Source organism: Melanotaenia boesemani, chromosome 11, assembly GCF_017639745.1.
Source record: "Melanotaenia boesemani isolate fMelBoe1 chromosome 11, fMelBoe1.pri, whole genome shotgun sequence".
Classification (NCBI taxonomy): Eukaryota; Metazoa; Chordata; class Actinopteri; order Atheriniformes; family Melanotaeniidae; genus Melanotaenia; species Melanotaenia boesemani.
Genome location: NC_055692.1, coordinates 5,521,520 through 5,546,937, shown reverse-complemented (window position 1 = coordinate 5,546,937; position 25,418 = coordinate 5,521,520). Strand labels below are relative to the sequence as shown.

At 39.8% G+C, this 25,418-nt stretch overlaps 1 protein-coding gene across 7 annotated transcripts; it reads left to right on the top strand.

The window, feature by feature from the left end:
• Positions 1–752: 752 nt before the first annotated feature.
• Positions 753–24,822, top strand: rufy3 (RUN and FYVE domain containing 3). 7 transcript variants are annotated; one of them, XM_041999999.1, is made up of 18 exons: positions 753–1,315; positions 10,313–10,486; positions 10,796–10,913; positions 11,571–11,672; positions 11,758–11,881; positions 12,167–12,231; positions 14,051–14,116; positions 14,194–14,263; positions 14,359–14,448; positions 14,711–14,794; positions 16,450–16,617; positions 17,410–17,507; positions 18,583–18,702; positions 20,987–21,110; positions 21,207–21,292; positions 21,371–21,398; positions 21,481–21,558; positions 23,331–24,822. In XM_041999999.1, the coding sequence occupies exons 1-18, from the start codon at positions 1,054–1,056 to the stop codon at positions 23,472–23,474; spliced, it is 2,001 nt and encodes a 666-aa protein (XP_041855933.1). In that variant the 5' UTR covers positions 753–1,053; the 3' UTR covers positions 23,475–24,822. The 7 variants fall into 7 exon arrangements, with proteins under 7 accessions (XP_041855933.1, XP_041855935.1, XP_041855936.1 ...); XM_042000001.1 differs by having other exon boundaries at positions 21,481–21,615; positions 23,331–23,462; XM_042000002.1 differs by having other exon boundaries at positions 21,481–21,636; positions 23,331–23,462.
• The last annotated feature ends 596 nt before the right edge of the window (positions 24,823–25,418 follow it).

Genomic DNA, 25,418 nt, shown 5'->3' with positions numbered 1-25,418 from the left:
ATGTTATGATTTTTCTGAATGTGGAGCTGAATGACTCTGTTATGAATGGGGTGGGGTGGATTGTCTATGATGGAGGGGAGTTTGTTCAGTGACCTTCTGTCCCTCCCTGACCCAAATGTCTGTGAGTTGATGACTTTTAAGCCTTATGAATGAGCCTCTTTATCCTGTGGGCATCTCAGATATCATTGCTGCCTCCTCAGCAGAACACAGCACAGTAGATGGCACTGACCACCACAGATTGCTCCATTCCCAGCATCTTATTGCACTCTGAAGGATCTAAGCTTCTTCAGAAAGTAGAGTCTGCTGGTCTTCCAGGCTAATCCAGCATTCAAGTTCTTGTACTGCTCTACATATAGGCCTATTGATTTTTTTTTCACCAGTCTCTGCGATGGACTGGTGATCTGCAGCTCACTTGTTAAATGCTGGGTTAGGCTCCAGCTTCCCTATGACCCTTAATGGAACTTTGATTTTGTTACATACAGCACCTTTAATGTTTTCCCGCTATTTGAGTCATAATTATGAGACACCAGATCGTTATTGTGAGATACCAAATCAAATGAGACAATGAATCAAAAATGTGTAATATTGATTCCAATGAGATTAAAATTCAGTTCAGAGACTGTTGAAAAACAAAAGATGCCCCAATGCTCCTTCCAACACTTGGCGGGTGCCGCAAGGAATCATGGGAAAATACATTGGTTCAGTAGTTCCGTTCATGAATATGCTAGTATCTACTCCACGTTTACCATCTCTGAACATGTAAAGGAATTGCTAGACCGCTGACACAGCGCGTAAACTCTCGCGAAATTAGCAATAGCCTTGACCAAAATGCTAATACCTTGCTATTTCCGGGTCAGGTGGCGGATGTAGAAAACAGGACGAAAGGTGGAGTAATTACTGTGGGGATTTCGGAATTCCCTGACTGACAAAACGAGTTATTATTTAGCTTACCACAGCAGTGCATGGCCGCGATAGCTATCGGCACCTAGCTAGCTAACCGCTTACTGACAGCCGCCCCGGTGATCACATGAAGGAGGTCTGACCGGAGGAAGGATGGCAGAGCGGGATACGTCGCCGGGAGATGTGCCCCCACCGTCATCTTCAGAGGTTTCAGAAAGTTCTGAGAGACAAAATTCCTCAGATGAAAACGGACACGTTGACAGCCCAGATGAGACTCTGTCCCCGACTTCAGTGATTTACTTCAAGGAGGCTTTACACTCGTCAAACGTGAGGTTTGGAAAGGCTGCTTCGCTGTCACACACCCCCCTTCGACAGTATGACTTCCAGATTGAAAGAATCGCGTCGAGGCCAAAAAGTAAGTGTTTACCAACTTTGAAAAGTCTAGAGTTTCCTTTGTAGCTTACGTGAGGTTCTTAACCTCGGAATAATATTGACTGATATAATTGTGCGTTGTCGTTAGTTAGCTAACTTCCCTAAACAACGTCCTACCACGCTGATACAAGAATTATAAAAGTAGTCATAGATATCAACTCTGAAGACGGTTACTTCTTATCCTTAAATTTGGTCTTTAGAAAATTTAGGATGATAACAGCTAAACTTGTTATTCGTGTCAGCTAAATGAGTTATAAAGTTAGCTTTATATGGCCTTGACAACTGTCGTGTTGTTAGCAGGCAGGGCTTGGAAATCCGTGTTACTGAACTTTTAACGCTGTATTTATGACACAAAGCTCAATTTGCCTGCGTTAACAAACGTGATCTACACAGTCATACTCTTATACATTCACTGTCCATTTCTTATTGCTTACGTTACAGATACTGAAGCTATAACATTATCTAATTGTGTTGAATGCATCCAGCTGACAAACGTAAGAATTTCAGACTGATCACGTGATAGATGGGAATACAAACTGTTATAGATCCTAAAACAGGGGTGCCCAAAGTTGGTCCTCGAGGGCTGCTGTCCAGCAGATTTTCCAATGTTTCCTGCTTCAACACACCAGACTTAAATTAAATAGATCCAACAGCCTATTAAGTTTTGCACAATGACTCATCCATTTAAGTCAGGTGGTTTTGGTGCAGGGACACATCAAAAACCTGCAGGAATGTGGCCCTTAAGGCCTGGAGCTGGGCACCCCTGGCCTTAAACATTTGCACACATTTTACATATAACATCACTCATTAAAGAGTAATCATTTGGCTTTTGCATAATACTGCTGCATACTTTTGAAATGTGTGGTGTTATTGTGAATTCAACCTGTCAAACAATTAATACTTTTGTTTTGCTTTTGTTTTTTTAAATACTACTTTATCTCATTTTATTTAGAAAGCATATTTAAAACAGTATTGAACCTAAATGCTTTGTGGTCATTTAAATACATAATATATAAGATATACACATATAAAGATCCAAAACATACACATGCACACACCACATGTTTATGTCAGATGTATATATTTACATATAAAAACAACAATAGACTAGAAGAGTGCACATCTGCATAGGAGAAAAGGCCATTGAAAACTAGTGTGGTTTTAGAAAAGATGTGTAAAGCAGGCGTGGGGAACCCTGGTTCACAAGGACCACACTTCTGCAGGTTTTAGATGTTTCACTGCTCCAACACACCTGATTCAAATCAAATGGATCCAGCAGCTTATCAAGTTCATCCCAGTGACTCAGTAATTTGAATCAGGTGCGTTGGAGTAGGGAAACATATAAAACAGGGGTGTCCAAAGTTGGTCCTTGAGGGTAGAGGTGTGCCAACTTAAGTACTTCACAATTCTATTACATTACGAATCAGGGTGTTTTCATTAGATTATTAAATGCTTATCAGGATTTTCAATGCATCTTTTTTTTCCCCTATTCAGGTTTTTTTCCTCATTCTGTGGCTACTTTATACTTTTAAATCCATTCCATATCCATTAGTTGACGTAACCTAACAAAATTATCACAATTCCCTTTTATTCATGTCAAACCATAAATAAATCAAACACATATCCAACATATTTTTTAAATCATGTTAATATTTTTCCATGGAAGCTACAGGAAAGATATATTAGCAATAGTTAGCAGCAACAATAGGTGTTCTGTCAATTTGGCATACATTGTCAGAGTAGCTACCCTTGGTTAATGCACATACGTAGAACATAAAACTTAAATTCACCACCACTGACTGCCAGAAATCGCTTCGGCATATGTTTACTGTAATATATTGCATATTAACAGCATTAACGCTTACTGTAGCATTGACTTTTTAGCATTCAGCACCTTCTCACAGATTATCTGAGATTAACCATGTAATGAAAATAAGTATTTAAATTAACTATTACTAAATAAAATATTAAATATCACTGTAGCCTTTCTATGAAAGAAGAATACATAGCTATGCCATTTTGATAAAGTGGTCTAAATCTACAGACAGGTTATGGTATGCTATTCTGACGTCTGTCAAACCGTCAACACCGGCAGCTTCTTTTCCTCCTCCAACCTGGGCTGGTAATGCATGAGGTGCATGTTTGTAGTATTACCAATATATTTTTTTATTTTGGCTTTAAACGGCTTATATATGGAGTAAGTCTTGTTTCTTCTTATGTCTATAAAAACCAAAATGTTTCCAACCATTCGCCTTCAAACCCGATGAGTAAATCTCACCCTCAGTAACAGTGACTGAAAGGCTACCTGCCGGCTTCTTGGTGTCTCTGTTTGCTGCCCGGACACTTTAGGGGAACGGACCGGTCCACACTTTGCAGCTGTGTTCCTGTCATTTAGTTATTATGAAAAACAATCAATTTCGAACATTTAAGAATTGTAATTGAATCGTCACGTCGTATTGACTAAAATCGATTAAATAGTGAATCGACCCACCGCTATTTGAGGGCCGCTGCCCTGAAGGTTTTCAGTGTTTCCTTAGTCCAACATACCTGACTGAAATTAAATGAATCCAGCAGCCTATGAAGTTCTGCACAGTGAATCTCACGTGTGCTGGAGCAAGGAAACATTGAAAACATTCAGAAATGCAGCTCTGACGGACCAGGGTTCCCCACCAGTGATTTAAAGACAACTTACTCCAAAATGTGGGAGCTGCAACTGGAAAAGCCTGAAACCCCTCTGAGCTTAAGCCTAGGCAGCAACCAGTGTCAGCTGATCAGTGGACTTCAGGGAGCAAGAAGGGACATAAGGCTGAAGCAGGTCAGGGTGGAGCAAGGCCATTTATACATTTAAACTTGGCACAAAAAGTAAGGAAACTTGTGTTTGGTGGAATCATTTCTTTATTGTATGAATGCTTCTTGGCAATAAATCTCATAAAGAACATTGTTTATGGTTTGTTGTTTATAAATCCTATACTGTTGGAAACGCTGTTTATTTTCCTTAAAAAATTGAGCCACATTTGGAAGGAAAATGTATTTGTGGGATGAGCAGCAGAGTTGAGTTTGTGGGTTACGCCTAACAAGAATTTGCTAAATCTTCTCGCCTAATGCCAAACAGCTTATTCTGTTATTGACTGTTTTGAGCTTCAGGTATTGACAGTCAGGCCTAATTAGCAGCACCTGCGAGCTTGGACCCTGTTATTAGTCCATATTCTGTCCACTGCAGTTGGATCGTGGGGTCAAAGTGTGGAGAACATGTAGAGAACACAAAATACAAAAAAATGAAGAGTGCTTCAAGATTTTTGCCCAATTTTTGATTTATAATGCTATTTACTTATTACTAAATCATCTCATCAGCAGCCAAAAATGGCAGTGACAGTTATTTTTGGAACAATTTTTTTATTTAGATTAATATGTTCACAGGCTTGTTTGAACAAGATAATCACAACCAAACTTGTGAAAATGATCTTTAGTAAGATGTAAAATTTTAAAATGAATGAGTCATACTTTGCACTCACTGGCTATGTTAAGTCCACCTAGCTAGGACCTAATGAAATGGACCTAAACCTGGACACCTTTTTCCTCAGAACTGCCTTAATTCTTGGTTGATTTACACAGCTGCTGCAGATTTGTCGGCTACACATGCCCAAATTTCGTTTGGGATCAATAAAGTATTTATGGTACCTGTCCATCCATCTCTCTCTCTCTCTCTCTCTCTCTCTCTCTCTCTCTCTCTCTCTCTCTCTCTCTCTCTCTCTCTCTCTCTCTCTCTCTCTCTCTCTCTCTCTCTCTCTCTCTCGTTTATGTCGTATCAATCTAAGAACGTTATTCAGCATCAAACAATTGCTGCAGATTTGTCTGCTGCATGAATGATGAGAATCTCCCGTTCCACCACATCCCAAAAGGATGATTTAAGCTTTGTAAGGTCTGGTACACACATAACAATTTCTTTTAATCGTATGAGATTTTTTTATCAAGTCGAAAGCAATAAAAAAAAAAATCTGTTTTGATCATATTGTGTGTGGTGTGCTCTGAAAATGTGATCACAGAACAACACACACATAACGATGCTGTCCCGCAACTGATCTACAATCTAGTCCTCCAAGCCGGACAAACATCGAAACGTAGAAGAAGAACCATATAAACAACCGGAAAACACAACACACAGCATGGAAGAGGACATATAGGACGAGGGAATGATGGTGGTCTTGGGACTATTGTTAACAGAAAAATATAGAAATGAAAAAAATAACAGACTAGAGACAGCATGAACATGGTCTTTATTTACTTCCCTGTTCCCCAGTCAGCTCGCTCTCTGATTGGCTAAATTCCGTACTACGTCACCATCCACGCAGTCACAATGCACGAGTCGTCGGCTTTCCTCAGAAATCGGCTCTGAAAAATTGAACATGTTCAATATTCCCAATTGTCGGCTACGACCCATTTCGGAGCGGATTGTCGGGACGAATCGGCTCTTAACACACCACAGACCAAATGATGATTTAACTGGAAAATCTCATGATGATCGGGCGTTTGCCGTCCGAGGCTGGGAAGGGGCAAAATCAGGACAAAAACAGCCCAAAATTCGTTATGTATGTACCAGGCCTTACATGGTGCATTATCCTGCTGGAAGTAGCCATTAGAAGATGCTACCTGAGGTCATAAAGGGATGGACATGGTCAGCAACAATACTCAAGACAAGACATGATGGATCCATGCTTTGAAGATGTTTCCACCAAATTCTGACCATACCATTCAAATGCAGCAGCAGAAATTGGGACTCCATCAGACCAGGCGATGTTGTGTGTTCAGAGATGCTATTCTGCAGACCTTGGTTGGAACCAGTGCTTATTGGACTTCCTGTTGCCTTTCTATTATCTCCAACTAGTGTGTTCATCCTCCTCTTACCTCTGACATCAACAAGACATTTTCATCCAAACAAATGCTGGTCACTGGATATTTTCTCTTCTTCAGATCATCCTCTGGCAGTGTCTGAAAATCCCAGTAGATCAGCAGTTTCTGAAATACTCACAACAACCATGCCACATTCAAGGTCACTAAAATCCTTTTTCTGTTCGGCTCTGATTCATTAAATACTAGATTTAAAGATTTTCCCCTGGTAGTTATGTAGCTTAGATTAGCACTGGGAGGCCTCATCGTCTAGTGGGTTTTCTCATATCAAAGAGCAGCTTTAAAGCAGTTTTCTTGGACAGAATAATTATTTTTCAGTTTAACAATGACAGAACTCTGGAAGCATAGTGAAGCCTTTAATGCATACTTGTTATAACATTAAACAGTTGGTAGTTTGATCATAATTAGGATTTATTCTCACCTGGTAATAGTAACTGTTGTAGCTGAGTGAAAGAAACAGTTGTGGCTCAACTGTTGGCTGTTTTCTCCTCAAAATGTTTTTCTCATTTGTTACACACTGATCACCCTTAAAATGATGGGATATAAAATAATATTACCCTTTCAGGACCTTTAGCCTCATCACCATCTTTCTCCCTGCTGCATCCAGCTCAGTAATTGCATTGTCAGATAACAGGCTTCTGTTTCAGGTCAGAGGGATGCTGTTAATGCATGAGAGACAGCTGAGTCCTCTGCTGCATCATTAGCATTGGTTGGTTACTCTGGGGACCCCCCCCCCCCCCATTCTTTTACTTACGCATGCACCACCATCTGGTCACGTGACCATGTGTTGCTGTGCCCAGCACTACTGGCAGCCATCTTGGTTAACACCCACTCAGTGCATTCACTGCGGTGCACAGGCAGACCCCCAATCACAGCAAACCGGTGCTAAGCTGACCGGAGGAGGGCTGTGATTTCCAGCACGGGGCTCTGCTGCATTTTAAATCCCCCGGCTGCACAAAAGGGATAGCAAGAGGCTGAAGAAGAGGAGGAGGCAGAGGTGGGGGGAAGGCTGCCCTTCTTAAGACAGCAGTGTATTTCACTCTGTTGAATCCAGGAAGAGAGGAGGATGCAGACATAACGAGGAGGAAAAGCAGCACCCTTCTCCAACACCTGCTGTGGTGCTTCCCCATCTTGGTCTTTTCTTTCTAGTTTTAGTGAGCTCTCTTCATCCTCTCTGAGTTCTTCGGCTCTGTGTTTTTTGGCTCCCAGAACAAAAGCTGCTACGCCTTTTTTTTTTTTCTCCTCCCCTTGGTGGTGTTGATTTTTCTTTACCCGACAAAAGCTGAGTCATCATGTCTGATCTGACGCCTCAGAGCGAAACACCCACTCCCACCACAGACAAGATCACCCAGGCTGCCCGCGAGACCATCTATCTCTGCAACTTTCGTGTTTCCGTCGATGGCGAATGGCTCTGCCTCCGCGAGCTCAACGACATCTCCCTCACCCCGGACCCAGAGCCGGCGCACGAAGGTAAACCCGAGCGGTTTTAGCTGCAGGGATTTGTGATGTCTCTTAGGGCGTGGTGGTGCATGAGTCCCTAAGATGCTACGTGTTTCACACCATGACCTGGGATAACACATCCGTGTGAGCTGTGTTATCATGGAATTCATGGTTTGATGTTCCTGATTTTGCACAGCAGGATGACGCCACTTGTAAATAAGGCAGGGATTGGCAGCAAAGCAACCAGGAAGTGCTGGTTTTGTTTAGAGACTTTATTTACTCACAAAGTATTTGATCGAAGATTATTTGCTTTCTCTTGTCACAGTTTTATCAATATGAGATCATTTTGTGGTTGTAAATATAATTACAAGCACATTTTCATCCCTATCCAAGCATCATCTGTTTATCCAGGTAAAGTATCCCCCCTCAAGCATTTAGCAGACAACACTTAGACCACTTTAATACTTTAATAACCAATATAATGATATTTTAGGCAACCATTACCAGATGATGGAGACATTTCTCTTGCCACTCTCAAGTTAAAGTCTCCCACCACTTCCTGTTTGTTTTTGATTTGTTGTTTGAACAAGCATTTCAGCTGGGCGATACAACCAAACAGGAAATCTCTTTAGCTCAGTGGTTCTCAAACTTGGGGGCAGGCCCCTCGGGGGGGACGCAGCAACATGATGGGGGAGTTCATGGATTGGGAAAGTGAAGCAGACAAACTAATGTTTTGACAACTTGGGCTCTTGGAAACATTCAGGTCCACACTCCAGACCAGTTGGTGGCAGTATTGCACCAACTTGTTCTTTGTGTAGAAGGAAAACTCTTTTCCTGTAGCTCAGATTTTCTTCTAAACTGCTTAAATCATCCCAAAGACAACCTTATTAATCATTAGTTGTTGGTGAATTAAAAGTGCTGTTTAATATTGCAAACTTTACATGTGCTATCTTTGGAGTAAATCGTCAGACTATAGCGTCACTTTCTTACAGCATCATTTCCAGGTGAATGTGTGTTACCATGGTAACCTGTCAACACTGCATCCTCATACACCAATGCAACCATCCAGTTAACTCATTTAAAACATTTCACACTCAAACTTAAATTTAGGAGCTATTTATTTTACAGCTGAACTGCGATATAAATGATTCTGCAGCGTAGCATCCAGCACTTCTAACAGTATTCTTCGGGAAATTGTGTCTAACAGGCGATACTGAAAAGCAGCCGATCACTGTATGAAATACTGAATTTAGTTCTGACTTTTCTCTCTCTCCTCTGTGGTAATCTCATGCGTTTTTACTTTTATCAGTGGTTTTTAGCTCTAGCAACATCTTTTCACACAGTGTGTATAAATAACTCATGTTTGCTCTTTTATTCGAGCATTGGGCCATTTTATTTTATTTTTAATACTTTTTTACTACTTTATTTTTTTGCCTTTTTCTAACTTTTATTTATTTTATTACTTTTTGTATTTTTATTTTGTTTATTCCATATTCTATTGTTGAAATTTTCAGTAATGCTGCTAGATGTCACTTAATCTAACCCAGCAGACCTTTTTAAAAAAAGATGAAAATATGAGCATATTCCACCTTAAATACAATAAATGTTTGTTGATGTGAGGAAAGCTTTTCTGTTTAAATCAGACGTAAGCATAATATTATCAGTGTGACAGAGTTCTGTAGGTAAGGAGTGGTTGACCAATGGTTGCTTTAGTCGCTGGTTATATTTGAAGGGCTGGGTAGTTTATATACAGTAAGAAAAATTAATGTTTCCAATGAATAAACTAAAATGAAGCAAAAACAGGTTTTACGGCAGCTCCACAGCAATGTTTTTATCTTTTATTTACCAGCCTGGTTAAAAATGAGAAGCCTTAATGGAAATAATTAATCTCAAAATGGCTTTTAATTGGTTTTATATGTTGAAAATATTTGTTTTTTTTTATGCTATCCCATTTTAAAGAATATGAAAACAAAGTATAAACCCATTAGTAATGTAAACAATGGCTGCATGATAGCTTAGCCTGGTGGAGCTCCACTAAAAGTCTCTCAGTGTTAAATGCTGATATAAATAATGGATTAGCCAATGATGTTTTAAAGGATCAAACTAAGAATTAAGTGATGAATTTATATGAACCATTGTTTCTGTTAGTTTTCCTTTTTCAGACTGGACATTAAGTTTAAAATGGTTGGAAATATCAAAGCCATTTTTATATTTTTAGATCTTGTTTTAACATTTGTTCACAAAGACTACTTTTATTTTTACTTCCTAAAGAGAAAAATATGTTTTGTTTTCAGATAATACTCACAGCGCTGAGTCTTTTGACAACTGTTATTTCAGTTAGCTCCTGAGAGATTCCTACCGAGAGACAGTGGCTTGTGGCGTCATGATGAGTGCTATAAAATCCCGGTTTCTGCCTCTGCACCATGCATGGCCATGGCTGGAGGCAGTAGGCTTGCTCCACGTCTCCTTCAAAGATTTTCTTGGATGACTGTAGAGTTTGAGGTTTCAGTGAGGAGTTGACTACATTTTTGTACTGATACGTTTTTATGTCCTTTGTTTGCATCATAGTGTGATCGTATTAAATGTAAAGTTTAAGAATGATGAGGCTTAAACTGCCTTTTCTCTTTTCTTTTAGATCCCAAGGATCCGATTGCAATCGAAAGACTCAACTTGATGAACATGGCCAAACTGAGCATCAAGGGCCTGATCGAGTCTGCTCTCAACCTCGGACGTACGCTGGACTCCGACTATGCCCCCCTCCAGCAGTTCTTTGTCGTGATGGAGCACTGTCTGAAGCACGGATTAAAAAGTATGTGCAGCAAATTTTACTCTGTAAAAACAGCTGTTTGATGTGTTTTAGTTCTGTAATGTTTGGAGATTAAATTTAAGGTTCTGATTACTTTATTTCACCCTTAAATTGCGTAAAATCCACAGTTTTGTTTTGTTTTTTGTTTTTTTAATATTCACCACTGACAAACCAGTAAAACAGATTCAGGAAGGAATGAAAATAATAGTTTCTAATTAAAAAGTCCTGAGGGCAGTGTAGTTAAACTTTTCTGTACAAGTGGACCTGAATTCCACAAACTAAAAATGATAACAAAACCATGTCAATCATCAGCCAAGAAGACCTTCTTGGGGCAGAACAAGTCATTCTGGGGAGCTTTGGAGCTGGTGGAGAAGCTGACGCCTGAGGCAGGAGAGATCACTGCCAGCGTGAAAGACCTCCCTGGCCTCAAGTAAGTCTGTTGATCATTTCCTGTTTTAAAGTGACGACATGGTGCAGTGTCTTCACGAGCTTGTGGAGGAAAACAAAGAAATAATCATTTTGCAAAAAACTGTACGGCGCAAACAAGTAAAAATGGCGGCTACTTCCCAAATTCAGCAAGAAGATCCAGAAATCTGGAAACCTGTGATCACAAATAAATCACAGGGTAGTACTTCAGCGTACAGCTGGATTTATACTGTCTAGAAAGTTGGCTACGCCGTCACCGGAGATTCACGGAGGCTTGACGTGCACCTCTTCCAGACCTGATGTGGACTCCTGCTGCACGGTTTCGGATTTCTGGATCTTCTCGCTGAATTTGTGTGTTAACCGGAAGAGAAACTGCAACGTGGCAATGAAAACCTAAGCTTCAGTGCGAGAGCACATTTCATCCGGTATCAGCTACACCGGCCCTGCCGTAAGCAGAAGCCACGCGAGTAAACATCCAGCTTAACCAGCGTCAGGTCTGGAAGAGGTGAGCGTCAAACCTCTGCAGACCTACGGCAGTGACGCCGACCGTACGCAGACCCCACACCAGTATAAACCCAGCTTAAAGAACACAGACCCAGGCCAACTTGTATTCGATGTGTTAAGTTTCAAACAGAAATCTAAGTCTTGTGTTTGATGGCAGAACTCCTCTTGGACGAGGCCGCGCCTGGTTACGCCTGGCCCTGATGCAGAAGAAGCTCTCCGACTACATGAAGACCATCATCAACAGAAAAGACCTGCTCAAGTGTGTTTGCTGAAAGCAGCTGGCATCCAGAGTAACATTTTAATGTGTTTTCCAGGATCACGACTCTCTTCTCTTGTTTCTGCAGCGAATTCTACGAGCCAAACGCACTGATGATGGAGGAGGAGGGCGCTGTCATTGCCGGGCTGCTTGTTGGGCTGAACGTCATCGATGCCAATCTGTGCATGAAGGGAGAGGACCTGGACTCACAGGTTGTTGTTGCTTCTACCTCAACTCAAACACATGAAAGACTCTGATCAAACGGGCCTTTTTTCAGTCACATTTCTAAAGCTGCTCATTTGTAAGTTTGCTAAATCTGTAATAAGGCCAGAGTGACTGGCAGGGGGCATTATTGTGGTGCAGTAAATGACTGTTAGAAACCACCTGTTGAGTTAAGACAAAGCTATCTGTTGAAAAACTTTTAATTATTGCTCTTCTCTGTTGCTTTGGCTTCGGTTGGTGCTTATTATCTTGTCTTAATGGCATCGCCTCTGCAGGTTGGTGTGATTGATTTCTCAATGTACCTCAAAGATGGTGGACACAGTAGCAAGAGTGCAGAAGGGTGAGTCCTCTTTCCTGATCTGAAATCTGTGTTGTTTGGTTTTGGTTTTTATTAGTTCTGTTACCAAACAAACTGCACACAGGTTAAATGTCTTCTAATGCTGCAAAATAATATAGATTCAGACATTAATATGTCTTTTAAGATTTGGTTATGTTAACCCTTTAAGGCTTGACCGATAAAAAAATGGTAAGAAAAGTCCAATGTGTTTTTAATAGTGGGGGGATATCTTCCATCTATGACCATGTGATATTTTGAAACTATTCTAATGTGGTTTTCTGCTTCTGGGAATCTATTATGGGACAGAAGACAAGTATCAGATTGTATTCTACAGGATTTTGAGCAAAGTTTATACCATAGATGGCAGCAAAATGTCTCAAACTGTATGTAACAAATATGTCACGTCAGGCTTTTATGGGTTAACACAATGTTGTGTTTATAAGAAAGAAGCAAAAGAAGCTAAATAATTAAAATGACTGATTTGTGACGTTGCAGAGTTCTCTGAAGGCCTTCATTCGCTGATGTAAGATGCTAAGATTCAGTTTTCATTTTGAACTGCTCTAAAACCCTGAAAACACTCTGCTAGTTGTGAGAAAGGGCATAGCTTCCTGGGTTTACATATTTTAATAGCAAAGTTTGCTAGGATACAACAACGTTCTCCCTAGCTTAATAGCTTCATATTTAGATGTATTACATTACATTAAAATGTCACTTTATAGGACCATAAATGCAAAAGAGGATGCTTGAGATTTACTGTGAATAATACATCCAACGTTTGGACTTACACAGAACAGATACACAGCCACTTTATTAGGTTCATTTGCTAATCAGCCATTCACATGGCAGCAACTTGGTGCATTGAGGCTGCATTCACACAGAATAGTCCGCTAGGCTCGGTGTGATTGGGGACTGAGTTCAGTTGGGAGGTGCATCTTTCTTCCGAAATCAGGTCTTTTAAATATCGGGTGCCACTCCCCGCCAGAGGCACTGCTGCATCAAGAATTACTAAAGAAGAAGACGGGACACATTTGTTAATGCAGGACAACTTCTGTTTCTACCAAACATGGCCAGGAGGAAGAGACTTCCAGAGTTTGGGAGCAGAGCAGCTAAAAGCCCTGATCCCCGTGGTAACGAGGGGAGGGGACAGTGAGATGGAGAAGAAGATCTGAGGGGATAGCGGCGTGGATCAGAGCAGAGAAATGATAGTTTTACAACTAAAATTATTCATGAGCTTATGGGGATGGCACATATTCTGAGACCCAAATGGCACCTAGACATGATTACATGTAGACTTGGTTCAGGCAAAGCACCCACACAGATCTTTTCCAGAACCCTTTTCAGCCCCTTCGGTCCTGATCTCAGCGGCTAGCTGTTGTCTTGAAGGTGTGCTGGAGCGGGAGTTGCAGATCTTGTTGTTTTTAAATGATTTTCATATAATCACAGTTAAATATTTGCAGCTTTTCTTGAATGCTGTCAATTATTAAGGAGATATTAGTATTTTTGCTTAGTTTGGTGAGGGAAAGTGTAGACAAGTGACCGATTTAACCTTTAATCTTCTGGTAATTACACAGTTACTGTGTACAGAACAAACAAGCTTTATTTTAGTCCAAAACTCAAGATATCCAATATCATGAAATGGAGATAATTGTTTTAATTTAAGAGGCTGGAATGTGGAAGTCTTCCATACTTAAATTATTATCATAAACCATAATCAGTTTTTAATTCTAATCCATAAAATGGCTCAGTTTTGTAGCTCTATCAGTACCAGAGTCTGAAATATGTTAAACAGAAATTTTGATTTGACGTTTCTGTTTTCTTTCAGCGACGGTCAGATCACAGCGATCCTCGATCAGAAGAATTACGTGGAAGAGCTGAACAGACATTTAAGGTTGGTCTGGGTCTCACATCGTTCTCTCCTCGTTGAACTTCATCCTCCTCCTCACGTTCCTGCTTTTCTGTTCACAGTGCATCAGTTAATAACCTCCAGGCCAAGGTGGACGCTCTGGAAAAGTCCAACACCAAGCTGACAGAAGAGGCGAGTCTTTAAATGTTCTCTTACTTAACCTGCAGTTACTTCTTTTTCTCTTTTTTTTTTAAGTAGATCAATGTTTTGTCAACGTCTTTCCACAGCTTGCAGTCGCAAATAACAGGATCATTACTTTACAAGAAGATGTGGAGCGAGTAAAGGAAGAGAGCTCGTATCAGCTGGAGTCCAGAAAGGTGAACACGTTAGTTTAATGCATTTTATATTTGTTGTTTTAGCTATTCATACCATGAGTGTAAGGAGCAACTGAGATTGTGATTCTTAAAGTTATGACTTCGGTGTAAAGACGTCATCACTTATTAATGTTTGCCCCAAGAGACAGATGCCTGGAACATTGACTAAATAAAGATTTAATAAACATAAAAGCAGCCAAGAAAATAATATTATGTTAAATATCTGTCCATTTGTAATAAAACAGATGTTCCTGTCTTCCTTCAGGCGCTAAGAAGTGACTCAGCAGCAGACGGGCAGGCGCTGGGTGAAACACGCAAGCAGCTTAAAGAGGAAACGCTGCTTCGATTGGTGCGTCTTCACAGCAGCCGTACAGCAGGATGGAGCGCTGCTCCTTTTACTGCTCGCACTGCAGAAATCATCTTATTATGAGTTTAAAAACACACTTAAATTGAGAAGATGATGACTATAATCAAGTTAAATAATCTGCCAGTGCAGCAAGATAATTCCACTTGGTAAGATTTCCTGAAATGAGAAAATTTCTAGACTTTAAATAAGTAAGAAACATTTTAAAACTAGTTGTGATGCACTCATTTCAAGTCCTTATTAAGTAAAAAAAAAACTCAACTAGACTGTTAATGCTTCTTTCCAATCTTTCTGTCTTTGAGAGAAAAGATCTTAAAACAAGAGCAATTAAACAAGACAATCTTAATTCAAGACAAGCTATAAATAGTTTTGTTCTCTTGTTTTTTTTAACTAGCAAACCCCTGCTGAAGGGGCAGAGGCAGCAATCCCTGCCAACAACCTCTGATAGCCACCAAATACTTGTATTACTCTATGGAGAAGGGCGAAAGGCCAGAATGAAGTGGGAGTTAAAACACCGACCTTCCACTTACTGGACAACTCGCTCTACCACCTGAGCCACTAGCACCAACTATTCCACATGCACTGCAGCGCTACCAGTCCTTTAACTCTTGTTTAGTTTCTCTTTTTAGGATATTTTCTCTCGTAGTGAAAAAGAAACCACACCCAAAAGAAGCATTAAAGACAAATTACGTAACTTTCCAACCTTAAATTTGATGGCACAGTGACGTCTATTATGTGCAGCTCTGGAGCCGTCGCTGTCCAGCAGCTTCCCACGGCTGAGAAACTTCACTACACAACTCTTTCATTCAGGACGCCACATGATGCTGCATTCACACGCTAGCAAATGGATATAAACACACCGGCTGTTTTTAACAAGCACCGTGGCTGATTCAGCAAAGAAATGCAAGAAGATGTTATTGGAGGAAGAAAGGAAAGAAACGGAAGAAGAGATAAGTCTGGAGACTGTCTGGAGAGAGCTCACAGTACAGATAAGATGCAAGATGGATGCCAGATTATCCGTCGACATGGAGCGTGTCACAGAGAAAGATGCAAAAGTTCTGTAGTGTGTCTTTAACAGGCTGGTTTTAATGGTTGTTTTTACTTAATAAAGACTTGGAACGAGTGTTTCACCACTTGTTCTAAGATATTTCTCAGTTGTCTAAAGTTTTTTCTTATTCCAGGAAATCTTACCAAGTTTTTTTTTCCTCATATAAAGAAAAACTGTCTATTCAGCCAAAAAAAAGTGGTTTTGAGATGGATATACTTGGCAAGAGCAGAATGTGTGTGATTATTTATGTTGAGTTTGCCTTTAATTTCTTACATAGTTAGAAAATCTTGAAATTGCTTAATTTATATGCATATCAAGTTAAATCATCTCACTGAGACACTGTTGAAGGCCACATTTAATCTACACACCCAATTTTAGCTGTGAAAACTTTAGACATATTGTTTACACAAATAACAATTTTATTGTTATTATCCCAGAAAAACATCCATGTGGCTTTAGTGGTCCGAGTATGTTCATGCAGTTGCTTCTTTCTGAATTTTTTCAGTTTTAAGTGGAAAGAAATTGAAAAAACTAAGTTGTATTATTCTTACTCACTGAGATGAGTGTCTAAAGTTGGTGTGTGTGTTTGCAGGATGTGGAGAAGGAGCTGGAGGTGCAGATTGGGATGAAGCAGGAGATGGAGTTGTCCATGAAGATGCTGGAGAAAGACATCTGTGAGAAGCAGGATGCTCTGGTGGAGCTGAGACAGCAGCTGGAAGACCTTCGTACCATCAACCAACAGCTCAGCCACAAATCACAGGTGCGTCCATCTGGACTGCTGACCACATAAAAAATTAACGCTAATCTTCTCACAGTTCTGATACATTTTATTGTCCCCATAGGGAAATATGGTTTGGACTCAACTGCTGTTACATTAGCTGCCTTGTCGACATCAATACACAACACAATAGCAAACCACTGTAAACTACAAACAACCATCAGCCATACAGCACAAATCATAAATAGACTGCATAATACCCAAATTAGAAGAACATCAGGGAAAAAAAGCGAATAAAACAGGATGCTATTGCACAACCTCTACAGCCCCAAAAGAGATAATGCACAGTGGCCATAAAAGACACTGTTTAAAATTATTTAAGGTTTTAATTAAAACAGGGAAAATTTCATTTTTAAAACGGTTCAGTCTGCATTTTAGAGCTTGATACCTTCTACCAGAACAGAAGCTAATAACTCATAGTTAGGATAAAGGATGTGTGATGGGTCTGATAAAAGTACAGACGGAGAGGTTTCCAGTCCTCCCCATCACATCATGGCAGACCGTAGCAGGTAGATTTAGCTTTTGTTTCTTTTGATATGCACTAGTTAACAGGCATGAGGACTGATTTGATGTGGTGATACTAAACTTAGCTGCTGGGTGGCTAACTGTAGCTAGTCAGATGTAAGGAAATACCGACAGCCTTGCAGGTGAATCAGATATTCCAGTTCTTGTCCAACCGTGCCGTGCGGTTTCATTTGGTTAAAATCTCCTGATGTGGTTTTTGATGTTCCTGTTGTGAGGAGCTCATCTGACTGACACTTCTCTTTCCCGCAGAGCACTGACGCCGGCTCTAAACAGAAAAGTGAAGTCATTGCGCGCCTCGAGGAGAAAATAAACCAGATGTCAGGGACCATAAAGCAGCTGGAGACCAGGTGAGCCCAGTTTCCCGTTTACAGCGGTTTTTCTTCATGTTAGCGTTTACCTGCTCCAGCCTCTCACCACTTTGTCGCTCTTTTCTCCCTCCACTTTCATGATCATCATTTTTCTCACCATTTGTTGATCTGTTTTGTTTCGGTTTATTTATCTCCGCTAGTGAGAAACATTTAGTGAAGCAGGCCAGACACCTGAACTCCTCAGCGGGGAAGCTGCTGCAGCAGCAGCAGTAGAGACCCAGAAACATACAGCCCTGCCTAATATAGACATAACCAAACTAGGATGTTATCTTTTCTGTACGAAGCCCCCTTTGTTGTTAATGATGATAAAAACCATCTTCCACTTCCTGCAGGGGCCCTGCAGCTTCAGCTTCTAGTGTGGACTAAACCGATCCTTTTAGCTGCCCTTTATCCGGTTTTATCCAACAGATGTGTTCGCCACATCAGGTTTACACTTTGATTTGATCTTCAAACTTTCCCCATTACTGCTTTTTTTTTTTTAGCAAACACAAGGCGAGTAGACGTTTGGTGTCTGAAAGTCTGAAAGATCTGACGGACTGATGATTATTAAGCCAACAAACCTGGATATTTGTGAGGTATCAGACTTGCAAGAATGTTATTCTAAACAATTCAGCCCCTCTAACAGACTGTTCTTGTTTATTTTTGACCAACTGAAGCAGAGAATAAAAGAAAAAAGTGATGTTTAGGGCTGATATCCAAGGGGGTTTGTTGGCATATAATGATCTGCATGAGTGTTGAAAGCCAGCACAGAAGCAGGATAAACTAAGAGGTAAAAGGGCAAAAGGCTTTTACTAATTTTCAATTGTACGTGATCATAACATTGGTGTAAACTGTAGTTATCATTAGGCTAATAAAACAATAAACAAAACAGCCTGCTTCATCTTCTTTGGCTAAAGTTTCGTCTTTGGGTTTCAGTCTTTAGACCTTTTTGTTGCTTTTTTCCCACATTTGTCTCATAATTTTAGCTTAATTTGACATTTTCTTCCAATCATTTTTGTCTTCATCGGGTTTTTGTTTTATCATAAGTTTGTTTAACCCGCTCACCCCAAACCAGATGCAAACAGGCCGAGAGGGAGCGGGATCTGGCTTTGGAGGCTAACCGGCTCTTCAAACAGGACTTTGGAGATAAAATCGAGAGTCTGCAGGTGGAGGTGGAGCAGCTGGCGAAGCACAGGTACAGTTATTGGAGAAAATTATGACAGGGTAGTTATTAAGAATAATTTCTGTTCTTTATTCTTTGCTTGAGTTACAGTCTATAAGTCATCTTAATATCTGTCTCCAGACCTTTTAACCTCTGGACATATATAGTATAATGATATGAAATGACCCCACATGCATCATCCTCTGCTGAGCAACTGTTGCACATTTAAGGCGAAATTGTTCAAACTTTTTCTGAATCCATCTGAAAAACAGAGCCTGTGGACGGGTGAAGTAGAAAGAATAAAATCAAAGTAAAGAAAGAGGAATCAAACATTCAAACTAGGAATCTGATTACTTTTCACAGCAAGAACTCATTTATATTAATCCTAACCCACATTTTCAACCTTTGTACCCATTCAAAATTCACCCGGTCTTGTCATATGTGAGTGTTTAATTTAATGGATCTTACAGGATATTTCATTTGTTTGCAACTGGGAATTTTGACTGTAGAAAAAAGAGGTCTCATTTCCTCCTCAGTAAGTCTGGTCTGCACGCCCCCCTCAAAAGGCACCATGTACGTTAAATCTTGGTTTTGTTTTATCTTTATCCAGTAAGGCAGTTGGTAGTGCCTTATTCATCTTTTAGCTCATCTGTGGTGTGTGAATGAGCTGCGTTGGTGTTTGATGTGTTTGGGGGATTTTTGAAGGAGCACTTTTGTTTTTCATGATGGGTTTTTCCAGGTTTCCATTTCTGTTTCGGCTGGGTTTTTTTCTTTGTTGGTTTTTCCCCCCACTGAGAAAAAGGCAAACTTTTAGAAAGTCTAGAAAGCCAAAACAAAACAAAAAAAGCTTTTAAAGATTCTTACGGGGGTGTAGACCACCCGAAAACGGCCCCGTACTTTATTCATGTCGAGGAAGCACTCATGGAAGTGTGTTGCAGATTTATCTGAATTAACACGATAATTTTACAAAACAGAGAAATTATGTTCAGTTTTTCAGATTTTGAGATAATAACTAATAAATAATGATAATAAAAATAATTAAATGAATTCTTCTGTTTTCCTGGAATGACGAGATATTTTGAGATATGTTCCGCGGTTATGAGCAAGGACGACCACCATGATGAGCAGGAGGTACCTGCAGTACTGAAGGCTGCTGCTTCAGGACCACAGAATCAGAACCATCATTTTCACAACAGCTGCTTTGTGGGTCTGAATTATTAAGAATAAAAGTGTTAAAGAGTTAACGCTGTGCTCTGTGAGAGGATGCTAACCTGTGTGTGAATGATACTCAAACTGCCAGAAGCAACGCTGGAACAAGAGGGTCCAGAAACGTGGCCGCGGTCCTCAAACTGCCGTCTGCGGTTCTGGAGAAACGTGGCCGACAGTCATTTCTGCACAGCTGAGCTGACGCATTTAATTCTGCCTTTACGTCCTGCAGGGGGAGTGTGGTTGTAGAAGTTTTTGTTAATTCAGGAAAACAAAAGATTTTTTTTTTTTTTTCATAAAATCAGAAAACTGGGTAGATTGTTTTTGTAAAGTAATCCAGTCATTTCAGAAAACAGAAGAAAACAAATCTAAATTCAGAAAATCAAGCTGAAATCTGGTTTATTTATTGTAAAGTTGTCTTTAATTGAGAAGCTTTTCTTGTAATGTCAATTCAGACAGAAGAAAACAAATCTCGTAAATTCAGAAAAATCTAACTGAAATTATTTTTTTTATTCACTTTTTAAAAATGATAAAATAAAAATCCTGAAAAAAAAATTCTTTTTTTGGTAAAATTTCTGTTCAGTTGAAAAACAAAAAAAGACTTTTTTCCCGGAGTGAATGTAATACTCATGTCAGCCATGTGTGAAGGAAAAGAGATTAAATATCAGTTTATATTTGCTTAATTGTTGTTCCTTTTTATATTTTCTACCAAACTAAAACTATTTGCTGTTTTTGAATTTGGGATTGAAATAGCAGATATTTTTAGTTTTTATTTACTGGGCAGGAAAGTAAAAAATTAAGTAAAAAAATATTGAAGTTGATGATTTTTCCAGGTGATGTTTATTTATTCAAGACTTTTTTTTTTTGTCTTGCAAAGCAGAACATTATTAGTGTCGTCACCAAGTAATTAATTCATGATCATCAACTTATTTATAAAGCGCTTTAACACCACTGAACAAAAGAGCTGTACATTTAACGTAGACCAAATAAAAGCAAAAAAATGCATTAAAAATCAAAATAAAAATGAATAAAATATAATAAACAAACCCTGACAGTAAAAACTACAGTAAACGTGGACGGCTCATTTAGTTCATCATGCCGTCTGTTTCAGGTCTAATCTGGAGCAGGAGCTGAGAAAAGAGCGCGAGCGGAGGAGCGAGCAGCATCCGGCTGCTGCATCCAGACAATCCAGCTCCGCCCGGAGGGAACAGAAGCTCCCGGAGAGCCAGCCCAAGGTAAAGCTCCTGGTTTGTTGAAGTAAAAAGCAGTTGAAGGTCGAGGCAGAGCCCCCAGCTTCATCTTCAGATGTGATGTTTGTATTTTCTGAACAGCATCTCCCAGAATCCCAGCCAATCAAAAGGGAGAATGAGCAGTTAGAAAGTGGACAGGAGGACAAAACCAGTCTGAGCTCCAGCTTGTGAGTCCACAGTTCAGATACTGATTTAACAGTTATGAAGAGAAAACTGATTTTATGTCTCATCCCACTGTCATTAAGGTCCCTGTCGCAAGCTGAAGACAAGCAGGTGAGACTTGAAATCTCTGGATTTGACACAGAAATATATCCAGAGATGTATTAAATAAAGCTGTTTATTTTTTTTTCTTCAGGAAGAGTCCCATGTGGAGGCCGGTGAGCCTTCCATGTGTACACTGTGTGAACAGGACGACTCTCTCCTGAAAACAAAGGTACAAACTGAGGAGGATCATCCTGGACCTGAATTACAGCTGGGATAATTAAACCCTGTGTGTTGGTACATATTTATGGTACAAATATAAATATTAAATGTTAAAACTCAGATTTTATTTATCTACACTTTTGCTAATTTTATATTTAAAGCTGTCATTTCTAAAATGTTTGGACTCGGTGTTTAGTTCCCATGTGAGACATCATTTCTCCCACCAACGCTCTGTAGGTTGAGAAAACCTGTTAACAAAGTTTCAGTCTTGATTTATCCATAACAATTTTGAGAACCATATAATAATTTTTTTTAAATTTGGGTGACCCGTCTGTCCTGCATGTCTGGCCAGGCCCATAAAAATTTTTGATTTCCTGGAGAATCCTAATGTTCTCACCAGAAAGAATCCAGTGCAGTGTTTCTCAAAAAGGAGGCAACCTTGTAAACGGATGCCTGAACCACTGCAGCTAGCTCCTTCAAATACGGAGGACCAGCAGCTCTATGCCACGTTCCCTCCAGATGAACAATAATAAATTTTGTTTTTCCCTTTACATTTCAGCAATCTCAAAGTGCTACAGAGTGAAAACAAACAAAATAAATAAATAAATATGTGTGAAGTCCTCACCTGATCTCTCCACCTGAGCCCAACCAGCATCATTTCCGCCACATGTATCCACAATCTCTTTTTTGTCACCTATATATCCTCCTCCGTGCTGTGTGTTGTGTTTTCCGGTTGTTACTATGTTTCTTCTTCTACGGTTTTGTTAGATCACGTTTGGTCACGAGATGTCTGGCTCGGAGGGCTAGATTGTAGATGAGTTGCGGGACAGCATCGTTATGTGTGTGTTGTTCTGTGATGAGATTATCGGAGCACACCACACACAGTACGATCAAAACTGTTAAATGCCTGATGTTTTATCTTCACGTGTGAGGTCTCCACCAGATAAAAAATCTCATAAGATTAAAAAACAGGCTTTAGCTCTGTCTTCACAACAACGCACTGGTCCTTCAGATCCCTCATTAGTCCTGGTGAAGCCCCAGTCCATCTGTCCTGGACTCCTAGTAAGAACCATCCTAAGTCCAGAGGTACTTAAACTCCTCTGCCTGAGGCAAAGACTCACTCACCACATGTAGCGAGTGCTCCACCCTTTTCCAGTTGAGAACCACGGCCTCAGATGGACTTTCATCCTGACCTCTTCATGCTTCGTTTCGAACCACCTCAGAGCGTACTGGACATCTTGATCTGAGGAGGCCGAGATCTAAAAGCAGGGATGCAACACTGAAGATCCGAAACAAGACACCCCCCTCTTCCCAACTACGTATTTAGATCATGTTCATGAACAATCCAAACAGGAATACAGATGGCAGCATATGTCACTCCAAAACCTGCATATCCTTCAGCATTAATGGCTCCTTCTCTTCTGTTTTTATGCCATTAAAATGGACATTTTTTTTCTTTCTTTGTGTGATGCTGTGGAGTTAAACCTCCAGTTGTTCTGGGCAAAAACATCACGCTGGTATTTGCATAGTGATGAAATTCACCAAAAATGCATCAAGACTAAAATCAGACTCCTTCAACTAGTCTCTCATTTGTTGTTTTATGCAGCTTTTTATTTTCCTGTGCAGAGTTAACCTGAACCACAGAGCTGCAAAACTTCCATTCATGACATAGATTTAAGTCGCTGCTCTCTTTAGCACCCCATTAGTAAGATGACATATTTCCCTTTTGGATGAACTGCACCAGAGATTTAGGGAATAATTATGGATTTATTTCCTTTTCAGAGACAGTGTAAGAACTGCAGCGGCGTTTTCTGCGAGGGCTGCGTCTCCAACGAGCTGCCGCTGCCTTCCTCCATCCTCCCAGAGACGGTGTGCACTTCCTGCTACTCACAGTTACTCCAGCAGTACGCCTCCACACCAACATGAACCCTCATGATGATGATGATGATGATGATGAGACACTTTGGACAAAGAAGCATTGATCTGATTTATGAAACAAAGCACTTTCTGACTTCATGACTTGAAACGTTGTGAGAGATTCTACAAGCTTGGAACTGAGAGGAGCTGAGCTGCAGCCTTTACTGATTCACTGAGTATTTATCAGTAAATTTAGCTGCCATGTGGCGCTACAAGTAAAAAACCTGCTCTTCTATACCAAAAACAAAGGCAGTTTGAATCATCTCAGTCATTGGCAAGTTTAGAAACAGTTATTTTAAGCTCCGTTTTAAAGGATAAAACATGGAAAAACTGGATTATAGAGTCAGTATTTTGAGCTTCTATGCAGATATAGTAATCTTTTTTTTACACTTTTGTACTCAAACTGGCATCGTGTTCAGGGAAATTCTCACAGAATCGACCATGACAAATTCTATATACCAAAAACAATCCTGTTAAAAGTTTCAGTATTTTGGTGAAAACTGTATGTTAAAAAGCTTTTTAATCAATAAATATGAATAAATTACTGGTTTTATTTCTCAGTCAGAAAACTAAGCATGTTAAGCAGAATTTAAGGTAAATATTTAAGTCGTATTATATTGTTACAACCATTTAAATCCTAGTACTTTGAGCTTTATATCTAGTGTTGTATCACGGTATTAGTATTTGATGCACACATCATCAGATACAGAAGAACTGACAGAGTTGGAGGAGAAAATTGTTCCACCGCTCATGACTTAGCTTAGCATAGCAACTAGCAGCTAGCCAGACTTTGTTTTCAGCAACCAAAATGCAGCAAAAACCTGTTTAAAATTGTTTAAAGTTGAGAGAAAAGAACAGCAAGTTCTTAAGTCACCAAAACTCCAGCTTACGTGTTGGAGCTGCACAGAAAAAGGGAAACGCAGTTTAAGGTTAAAACAAACTCCACCGAGTTGAGCTGATCAGATACAAGAAAGGTTGTTGCACTTTCCGTTTGCATGCTTTCAACAAATGCCTGATAAGATTTAGTTTCTCTGTGTGCCGGTTTTATGCTCAGCTATGCTTATTTGATGGCATGTTTTACTAATTAATCATAAGGCTGGAACTTTACAAAGCTGATTTTTTTTTCTGTTGCTAATCTGCATCAGTTAGAAGTGGCATTAATAAAGGGGTGTAAAATATATATAATTTGGATCTTTGAACATTTAGTCTTCTCTGGATGAACTTGAAATCACAGAGATGCTCTGCTGGCAGGATTGACGGTGCAGCTGCTGTGTTTATGTTTAACATCTGTCTCGTTGAGCTCATTACTGTGTGAGATGAAACTGCTCCTTAGATCAGCAATAAACTTTTACCAGATTTTAACAGTGTACGACTGTTTATTCTAATCCATTTGCAGGATTTCATGAGTTAATTGTGTGAAATTTTAAATGTGTCTTCCCGCGACCATCCTCTAAATATAAGGCTTAAAACTATCAGACTCTTCATTGATAAGGAGGATAAAGTGGTTTTTAGTGGATTATGATCACAGTTGTAACAAGGCACTTGTATGCCCCAAAACAGATGACAAATTTGGATTTTTAATATGGTATGAGTAATAACTTTGTTGTGTGTGTTTTTAATAACTGAATGCATTCATTCCAAAGATGAATCTCTTTACAAGAACCTGGTTTTTCATATTAGAATCAGGTTCTGTTGTACTGGAACATATGAATACCAAGTACTTGTCCACACACATAGCATCAGACTGATACCTGGTAATGGTATCGGTATCATGCATCTCTACCAAAAACTACCAATCACAAGGTAGCAGATGACCCCAGTTAACCCTTAAAAGCCTGACCCAGTAATAAATGGGGAGAGAAGTTGACCATCTTTTGATCCTTCAGCTGTCATTTTAAATAACATTATTTTTGTCATTACGTTATGTTAGCTGAGCTAACAGGTGTCTTAGCT

Bases quoted from the DNA above. Each gene is read 5' to 3' on its own strand.
- rufy3 (XM_041999999.1), top strand. From the start codon at position 1,054: ATGGCAGAGCGGGATACGTCGCCGGGAGATGTGCCCCCACCGTCATCT. The intron at 10,914-11,570 runs GTAAGTCTGTTG...GTTTGATGGCAG, and splicing joins AAAGACCTCCCTGGCCTCAA to AACTCCTCTTGGACGAGGCC. The intron at 18,703-20,986 runs GTACAGTTATTG...CGTCTGTTTCAG, and splicing joins GAGCAGCTGGCGAAGCACAG to GTCTAATCTGGAGCAGGAGC.